Source organism: Sinohyriopsis cumingii, chromosome 8 (genome assembly GCF_028554795.1).
Source record: "Sinohyriopsis cumingii isolate HCF-2022 chromosome 8, ASM2855479v2, whole genome shotgun sequence".
In the NCBI taxonomy this organism is placed as follows: Eukaryota; Metazoa; Mollusca; class Bivalvia; order Unionida; family Unionidae; genus Sinohyriopsis; species Sinohyriopsis cumingii.
This window is the reverse complement of record NC_142968.1, coordinates 115,437,395-115,448,023: the sequence shown is the minus strand read 5'-3', so window position 1 is coordinate 115,448,023 and position 10,629 is coordinate 115,437,395. Positions and strand designations below refer to the sequence as shown.

At 34.9% G+C, this 10,629-nt stretch overlaps 1 protein-coding gene across 1 annotated transcript in view; it reads right to left on the bottom strand.

Annotated features, from left to right (window-relative positions):
- Positions 1-926: 926 nt before the first annotated feature.
- LOC149794440 (uncharacterized) overlaps positions 927-10,629 on the bottom strand; it is a 51,573-nt gene continuing 41,870 nt past the window's right edge. The window contains exons 4-6 of the mRNA XM_089968668.1: positions 9,683-9,909; positions 7,327-7,406; positions 927-5,016 (exon numbers count right to left, since the gene is read on the bottom strand). Coding sequence (XP_089824794.1) covers positions 4,805-5,016; positions 7,327-7,406; positions 9,683-9,909 — 519 coding nt within the window. The 3' untranslated portion in view covers positions 927-4,804. The remainder of the gene's footprint in view (positions 5,017-7,326; positions 7,407-9,682; positions 9,910-10,629) is intronic.

The window sequence follows — 10,629 nt, the reverse complement described above, 5'->3', positions numbered from 1 at the left end:
AGACTTACAAAAATGGTACTAACAGATGCCTCGCTTGGCGCTTAGCATTAAGAGGTTAGTGTTAGGATTGGTCGGCCTGGTGTCAGGATAATGTGACTGGGTGGGACATCATGCTACATGTCTGCGGCATGAAAACAATTTCACCTTGCCCTATGCAATTACAAAATCTTGTGTCGAATTAAACTTCTCAAGTTTATTAACCATTAGGGCTTAAATCATATACCGAAAGCAGAAAATAATTGCATTATAATAACGCCACACGTGTTATCTAATAACCGCTCAACAAATTTATGCACTTAGTTTTTCTGTGTCTAAGTACAATGTTTTTTTAAACTTTAGGTATAACCGTTTTATATAGGGTTATTTGTGGGTTTTGATTTTTAGTAAAACGGATGTTGAATACTCTCTCCTGAGCTCCACACCGTATTTGTGTCGTCGTTATTGTTATGATTGTTATTATTATTATTATTATTATCGCTCCGAGAAAACGTTTCCGTTAAGAATGAGCCGAATCACATTCTTGGATTGCAAATTTCCTATAAGATCAAATGTTAATAATTATAAAATGGACATTTTGATGGGGTTGACAAAAGGATCCGCTACCGGTCAAGGATTTTAGACGACCTTAATCTCAAAATGTAGCGTATGTCAAGTTGCTACAGCAACATCAGAAGCCAACCCCAAAAGAAAGGTTTAATGGCAAGCATATGCTGCAGACAGAGTGACGAACCTAGTAAAAGATGAGAGACAATTGGTTTGAGAGAAAGAGTTGTAGAAAGAAATGAATGTGATCATAACGACCTGTGACAGAGATGTAAACACAGCTTATTTAAAATCGGTTTGCATTTACACGATAAGAAACATTAGCGCGTTGGATTTCTATAATCGTCTGCAATCCACCAAATAACAACTATTTTAAACAATCGAACATACATAATAATTATTTTCGTTTAATAAAGAAACTACCCATTATGCTAAAATACATACCACTCACCCGTCTCTTTATAACAATAAATAAATGTTTAAAATTTTAGTGCGAAATCAATCTAAATGAATGACTCAACTCTATAATTGCATTCAGTGTTCAAATAAACATGCGTAATGACTAGCAAATACAGTTATAATATATTTCACACGCATAGACATTTAATAGTTACCAGGATAAGGAGTTAGACAAAACTACGCACATGCGTACAAAATTTACACTTGAACTATTTGTTTGCCTGCGTTGTTCCCTGACACCTAGCTCTCACCCGTAGCTCCAAGCAGCTGTATGCATGCGACAGCGGCCACACCACAACACTGCCTAGACAGGCAGAGCAGCCGTCGGTGAGTTAGGGTCTTGCCTACCCTTTCATGCGAAGACAGTTTTGGTGGACTGGGTGAATGAGACCACCATGAAGATAAAACGAACGGAAAGGCGGCTTAGCAACGTTTTGTGGAGAGCGATGGGCATTACATGGCACAGAAGACGTCATGGCTACCAAAAGCAAGCAAGGGGTTCGCTTGCTATGAAGTTTCTTCGTACCCTTGGACCAAGGCTTCTGAAGCCGCGAGAGTCGTACTACCCATTGCAATAACAATACCGATTTAAAATCTTTAAACGCACTGCATTTGTTTCTTCTGTGAAATCTTTTTTCCTTAAGGCCTGCGGCGAAGAGAGTGTGACATAGAGATATTTGGAGCTGACCACTAGACATCTACCTTAAAACAAAGTCTCGCAAGAAACCGTTGAATGAAAAAACCTCTACCTATCTATCTGCTAACCGAAGAGCCCAACAGCAAAAATAAACTTTTATCTCAAATTCCGTCAAGACGACAATAATCATTTTCGAATAAGCGATCTAAAAGCCCAGAATCAAAACGAGCCTTTAGGTGACATTCAGGCGTTTTCTCCTGCTCCTATTCCTACGTCGAAGCTTCTGGATATGATAATTAAAAAGTGTGCATTGCACATATCAAAACGGACGGGTGGTGGCTGTTATAACCACCCGAGGATTAATTAAACTATTAGTACTAGCATTACCTAGTCGTACACGACAATAATTGATGATCAGGCAGGTCGGCTAGCCTCCCAACATTGACTAGTCAAGTACCACCATGTATGCCTTCGGACAACGAAAACTTCGTGTAAATACACATGGTACAACACATCTTTGTTTAGAACAACTGGAGAATAAACTATTTATCTGAGGATGGTAAACAACCTCGTAGAAAGTATGTTAAGAGAGGAAATCCAGGGAAGAGAGGGAAGAATTGAAAAGAAGAAGAGAAACAGTAGATTCAGCATCAGCAGCAAAAGCGAGATCAATAGGGAGGAAAAGTGGAGGAATGGAAGATGGATACCAGTAAGGTCACCGTCTCCTAAAGAAAAATTAAATCATGTACTTATGTCAAGCCTATGGCAAGTCCTGCCAGTTCGAATATCATTATCGTTATCATATTAACTGTCCATGACGACAACCCAACGGACCTTTTCATGGCATCCGCGTCTCGTAGAAAAGAGATACTAAGACGTCATTGGCAATGTCGTCTTTATGCGTTTGTGTGTCTGTCTGTTCCACAAGAAGACATAAGACTTAAAATCCCATTCTTCCTCAGTACAATAGTGCACATGTATACATATCTATATCTATGTTTATCATAAATATCTCAGTCTCAGTCATAACAGATACGTGTGAATCAGCTTTAAAATATTTATATTTGGCCCAATTGTAACTAGTATCCAATACGCCTTGTATAAGTTAGATGAAATCTGTAAACTGAACACCCAGTAAAGTGAACACCCAGTAATAAAGAATACGTCCCTTTAAGAACCATTTTGTTTCAACACGAAATGATGTGTTATATGAACTGGACCATTTTTAGCGGGAGACCACTTTTTAGGGATAATAGCAGCATATTAGCATTTCTTCCGTTCCCGCAAAAGAGAATTACATTTCAAAAGTAGGACGATTGTCTGGACTTTAGCTCTTTAGAATCACAATCGAATGGTCTTAGTCTCAAATTTGTTCAGGCCGCTTTTGTATTCATTTGTAGAAAAATATTTTACCACAGCCATCACAGTCAACTGACGTACTCCATAGTGAAATGGAATGATCTGAATCTCATTACAAAGTATCAATGTACACTCCGTAGATTTACCACGTGATATAATTCGATGTTAGATTCAATGCATACTTCGAATTCATACCAATAGTAATGATATAAAAGCAATTACAAATGCGTATGACTACAATCAAGCATAAAAAAGCAATATGTATAATCTAAGTAAATAATGACATTAAAAGTATTGAAAACCAACACGGAAAAAATACAGAAGAATCTTCTTTTAAAGATTTCCAGAATTTGTAAAGCATCGCTAGACGTAATTACGAAATTTTTTGTTCATGTTTATTTGTTTCAAAAATTCATAGATAAAGGACTGGGTGATAATGTCATACTAAACAATATCACATATGTAATTCTGGGTACATTTAAGAATAAAACAAAGCAGATAACGATACAATGACCGCGATGATAATGATAATGATGAGGTAATACTGCCAAAATAGTCTCATAAAAATCACTTGGAGAACCATATTTTTATGAAAATGCAGTTGGTGAAGATATCTCAGAAATACATAATTTCGAGATTTATTTCAAATTTTATTAGCAACATTATTTTGTCCTGTTAGAGTGATTACACTGATCATAAAGACAAAAGATGAGGCATAAACGAGTTACACATACTAATACTAAATTTGTGAAACTTTGAAAATAGATATTCCATAGTCTATGTTTATTAAATAGTTTTGGGAATAACTCCCTATTTAACCATCAATTAGCAATGTTATTAATTATTAACATGTAATTAATTAGTAGCAAATGTTATAGCTTTCTCGGGTGATCCTCTGCGTCTTGAATGGATTAATGCAAGCTGTTTCTAAATGAGGAACAAGGTACTCTTCAGACCAGATAATCCATCAACATGAATTAGTATCTTGAATTAAACCTTATGATATTATTACTAGAGATAAATGAGACTAACCTTATGATATTATTACTAGAGATAAATGAGACTAACCTTATGATATTATTACTAGAGATAAATGAGACTAACCTTATGATATTATTAATAGAGATAAATGAGACTAACCTTATGATATTATTACTAGAGATAAATGAGACTAACCTTATGATGTTATTACTAGAGATAAATGAGACTAACCTTATGATATTATTAATATAGATAAATGAGACTAACCTTATGATATTATTAATAGAGATAAATGAGACTAACCTTATCTTCTAGATAGAAATTACAAGTTCGGCGATGAAACGGAACTATTTGGAGAAACTGGATATGAATACTTTTCGCTTTATGCAAAGCAGACACAAACTTATGATCAGACACGTGCTGTTTTATTATTCTTATTTGTGTGTGTGTTCTAAAAACTAAAAATGGTTCGTTCATGGATTACGATTGTCGTACTAACCTGCATATATGAACCAATTTTTCGCGAATAGCAAACTATCCCCTGTGATCTTAATCTAAACTTAATAATCTTATTTTTACCAGATGCTCAGAATATACTGAATATCAACGTAATTCAAATCTGATCACAATGCTTCAAAGTGCTTCCAAGATATTTGTCGCTGAATGTCATACACTCGTCTGTTTATTAGCTACAATGCACTAAACCATTGTCTAACCACCACCCCCAACAAAATCCCCACCAAACAGCCAGCCCCAAACCACCCCCAAAAACAAATGCGTAGAAAGAAAAGCAGTTATAAAGAATAATGGCAAAATTAAATCTAATTATCCAACATTAAGTTCTTGTACAACTGTATGCCGTAAATGCGCTTTCTGATAGTCTGTCAATTGATCATATGCGCTGATAAAACGAGAAAGCCGATTCAAGTCAGACAACTCCTGTTGCCTTGTCACAGACGCCAGATCTTTGTTGTACAATTGCGTTGGGTTTAGTTGCCTGGAGTTCGGGTCTCGCACGTAGAAAACGACTAATCTTCCTGAAATTGAAAATATTTCTGCCAGTAATGACATCATCACCTTCAAAACTTTTAGCAAAGTCAAGAATATGGTGGCTCTAAATATTCCTTCTCCACTTCGAGAGAATTGTTCTTTATCATTTTGTATTTTTCCTTAAGCAAACAGATTATGCATCACCTTCATAAGTACAACCGAACCAAAATAAATCTCTAAGTGTTTTTCAATCATGATTTTTGAATTTACGCTTACATAATGTTTCAGTTATTAAAATAGCTATCTTTCAACAAATTACTTAGTACAACTATGTCAACGTGTTAAATGTTTCTGAACAGGTGTCTTAATGAACAAAATTGTCTCTATGCCGGCATAATTCTCTGTGATTGCAATAATAGTATGCTATCTGATATAGTTGCTAAATGTATGGACAAGTTATTCTAGATACTGGGGAACATCTAACGTATAGCTCCAGTCTAACGATATAGTAATGAACCGCCAATCACTGGTCTACATGGAAATTATGGATGTTATTATTTGCAAAGCATGTCTCAAAGTTTAATAACTAAAATGTGTTTCCAGATTTGTCAACATACGTCAATTGTTATATTATCGCCAATGTATTTTAATAAGCAAAAAGTTGCCTGAGCCAAGAAAGGTTAATTTTTGAAACATTATAGCAACAAACATATATTAATAAACCTGAAAACGTTTAAGCTATCCTCTTCTGGCAAATATTCAAATAGAAAAATATGCCGTTTTGGACTAATGTCATGAAGCTTGTGATTTTGTTGTCGTTGGCTTTAAACTGCATTTTCATCACTTCGTTTGGCTGTATCAATTGCTAAAAGGAGTCATAAATGCCCTTGCAAGGACACACAGACTCACAGGGGTAGTGGAGCTGATAACTTAGGTTAGAGTCTGTGGTTTGTTCGCACTTAAACCATATTGGATTTAGAGTTTATTTGATATTATGTTTTCCAAAAGTGCCTAGTTTTTTTCCTCATGAGATGGTTTTCTTGTGAACATGACCCATCTTTAAGAAAGTTTGAAGTTATTTTCCCCAATGACACTGTAAAATATTACTTTCAAGTTTTAATGTCATAGTCCTGGAACATATATCCTTATTAGGTAAAACTGTTTTACAAACAAGCATATATGTTATCTATTAATAAATGATAATACCAACACTTAAGAAGAAAGGACGAAACGCAATAAAGAAAGAATGATATAAACAAACGAAACGAAGTATGAAAGGGATGGAGGATAAACAAAACAAACATTCAAAATCCAGGAGGTCAGGTCCTATATTTCAAGTCCAGGATCAAACCAATGGTGTTAAAGATGTGACCTTGAATCAAGAATGAAAGAATATAGCGAACATGTCCCGAACGTAACTGTCTTTGCTTGACAGTGTCGCAACAAGACTATGAAGAAATTCCATCAACATCATGTAGAAATAAACGCAAATGAAAATGTTATATGGAAATGTTCATTTACTGTGTTATTAACCCAAAGATCAAAAGAGGAAGAACGCATGTCAACTAATTACTTGTCTCAACTTAATAGTTATTAATCCAATAATTAAAGAAAATCCATTACGGGATTTAGGAAATATAAGCACACGAGCACATTTTATCAAACCTAAACGCAAATTTTCTAAGACAATGACCTTGAACGTCTATGACTATGACCATGGCCTGATGTTATAATGTGACGTGAGTGGGTCACCAAAGGAATTGTTTTAATATTATAGTGATTGATGCCAAGTATGCCGATAATCTATTAAGAGGCTTAGGGAAATAGTACCAAATCAAAAGAAAACAATCACCAAAATACTGACACAAGTTTTCTATGAATTGTACCTTTTTACCTCCAACGTAAAACGGGAGGGCGAGCATTCAGTCAAATAAATGGTTGTTGTGGGGTTTAACGCCATTTTTCAGCACACGATAGGCTATGCATGGCGGCCAGTATTAATGGTGGAGGAAGAACGCGGGAAAACCCCGGGAAGAACCACCGACCCACGAGAAGCTACTGGCAAGCTTTCTCACATACCCACATTGGTCGAATCCTAGACTCGAACCCACGCAGACAGAGGTGAGATGCCAGTGATCCGTAACGGAGAGCGCTTTAGACCACTCGGCCACTCGGGGCCCCCAAATAAATGGTACTAGTCACATAATTATTTATAACAAGTGTGATGAGAAGCTGTCAAGGGGTTTCGAAAATATTTGCAAACAAAAATTTAACAACGACTTTGAAAAATTCATATAGACTCAAAAAATGCAACTGTATGTTTTGTTTTCTATCTAAGGTGCATAAATTTCACCTACCTCCCATTTTTTGTATAGCTTGAACTGTGGTCAGGCGGAGGTCACCAAGTCCTAAAGTAGGGTCCTCAAGGATGACGTTTCTATGAGAAACATATAATCAATTAAAGTTTGTAAGTTGTTACTTCTAATGATCGAAAATGGGCCGACAGTGCAAGATTCCACGAATGTGTTTTATTTCATGTAAACGTGTTTAAAAGGTAATACGTCACATTTCCACTAAAGGTGCATCTTGGCATAAAACATATATTGCTCACTATAAATGGGTAGCTGCAACCTACTTTCCAGGATTTATTATACATTGTTTACCTTGCTCATGCCATATTTCATTTATATAGGCTTTTGCCACCACATCTGCAATAATAGCGCATCTTAGAATGGACCTGTTTCAAGCATCAAAACTAAGCCACTTTGACCTTTTTCCCAATGATCACTAAATGTTGCTCCACTTTGTATGTGATGCAGCTTATATAATAATGCCCGTTTCCAACTGAATATATACTGTGTGCGCATACACGAGCATGCGCAAGATTGTTTGAAAATTGTTTACAGTTTTGTCTGGCTCTATATTCTACTAACGTAGGATTGTTTTACACGATTGTGAATATTTCTTGAAGGTGGTACTTGTGCTCCAACATCAAAAACGTTTTTCCAATTGCCACCAAACGCACATTACAGATGTTTCCAAGTATTGAGATGTGTCACAAACACAAACTGAATTTGTGTGTCAGACATTATATAGTCAATTAGCCATTCGTAAAGATGCTGTAAAAGAGAGTTGGCATCTTTGATTTTTATTAACTATTATTGTAATTATTATTGTTTTTATTATTGTCATCATCATGATCATCATTATCAACATTATCAGCATCAAAACGATAACAATAAAATTATCTTGCACTTCATAAATCTCAACTACTTAACCGCTTAATAGCCAAATGCAAATGCAGCTATACATTAAATCGGGATCAGTATGATATTTAATGTGGACTTTCACTACAATGATGCGGAATGAATACGCTATGAAAATAATTGTTTCTAGGTTTTTCTTTTTTTGAATCATGGTTGATTTGATATTTGATGGCAAATCAGCATCTAACGTCTAGCATCATACGACCTTCAAGGTTCATCAGATAATGTCAAGCATATATTTTACATATTCTTTTAAGAGTAATTCTATTTTTAATAAAGTCAGACACATTTGACGTCGGAACAGCATAGCTTTTATAAATTTAAAACAATTGCTAGCTAGGACACATATGTCAAAGTTTGGCCAAATTCTGTTGAGCAGCTTACAATAAGCTGTTAAAATATTTGTATTCTTTTCTTTTAGCCAACAGCACTCATATCAGATGGCAGATAAGCATGACCAATTAATATATGTACACCCTTTATGACATAGTGGTTTCTGCTAAATCTTGTCTAATTTATTTACTGGTTTCAATAGGTCCTTAATTTATTTATCTTTAGCATGATGGTTATATTTTATGGCATTATTTGTATAAAACTTGAAATCCATTCGCACCATAATGCCTTCATTTAATTCTGGTCAGATTTTATTAATCCGTTTTAAGAAGTTATTTAATTTTATTTATTTTGCTTCTGGATTTCTAACAGCTGATACATTTGATGGTGGTTTGGGTATTTTTTAGATACGTTTCAAAAGACTTTGTTCCATGACAATGTTCTGTCAAACTGAATCCAATTCTATTGAACCGTTTTGGTGAACACATTTCAGAATTTGCATATTTTAGTTACAGTGTAAATCAGCATCACATGCATAATTATAAAATCAATTATTATCAGCATTCACTCTCAGATTGTGTCAGACTATTGAGCAGGCTGTTCTGTCAAACCGTGTCAAATTTAATTGGGCAGGTTCAAGTCCTTAATGTAAAGACGCTTTCTGTCACATCTAGTCAAATTCTTGTTAGTCTCTTTTTATTTTCTTAAATATTTTGTACTTCATAGTAGATTTGTAACGTGAACGTTCTTTATGTCATAATGCTTTCATTGACATTTGGTAAGATTCTGTTTATTGGCTTTAGAAAAGTCTTTTAAAAAAAATTACTTTTTCTTACAATTGCCACGATGTGAGAATGGAATGGTACTATCTGAACAAACCGTAATTGCTATTGCTAGAATGCTTCCTGCCAAATTTGTATGAAATTGATCCGGTGATTTCTTTAGAAGTTGAAAATGGCCAACATGGACATATGACGCACTTCCGACGATGCACAATGGAGACGAGGTCATGCAATAAACTCACTTGAACTTATGTCCAGATGCGCTAAAATGACGTATTCAAGAAAGGATTAAGATTTTGTAAATGAATATAATAGCAACCGTGTTGCCATACCTCTCATTAAAGTCTACAAACATAAAGTATAGAGAGACTGGCAGAAGTTCCAAGATGTTTTCATGTCTCCTTATCGTGAACTCCAGTACTTCCATATTTAGTTCTTGAGTAACAGATTCTGTGATGTCCATGTGCAGTGGGTGAGTCTCCTCATAAAAGCTAATAACACAGAGCTTTCTTTCTAAACGTCGAATGACTCGAACTTGGCTCAAGATTTTACCGGCTGTCTGAAAGGAGACATAATCAGGAGTTATGGAATGCAATATGGATTTTTGATATACCTTCTTTCAGCAATATCAGAATTGTATGTGAGACTTTGAAGGAAACAATAGCATAAATACATGTTGTTGTTAATATTATATATATCTATATATATATATATATATATATATATATATATATATATATATATATATATATATATATATATATATATATATATATATAGTGACAAGGTTCAACAGAAAAAAAGACTAAAAGGAAACCACCAATCATGCATATTTAAGAAAATATTGGCTAAGATTTATTATTATTATTATTATTATCATTATTATTATTATTTGATGGAGGACTTTGACAGTTAGCTTCTGACCTCAGATCCAGCTCGCAAGGCAACAAGTTTGGGAGGAATGGCACCATATCGAGTCCAGAACACGCAGCAATCGTCAGCAATTGATAAAAAAGGAGGATCCAGTTGCTGAAACTACCTTATGTAGCATGAAAGCAACTGTATGATAACTTAGATCAAATTCTAGAATATCCATTACATAGAAGTTTTGGAGGAAAAGCTGAAAGCTCCACCTATCTTTGCATATATTGGTGTGAGAGATTCGTGTCATATTGTAAAGAAACGTTTATGTGACTCAGATGAAGTAAAAACAAACACTCCTCGACGAGAAATCAAGAATGTCCGCCAAGAGCCCCGACCATTGAGACAGCAGTTTAGG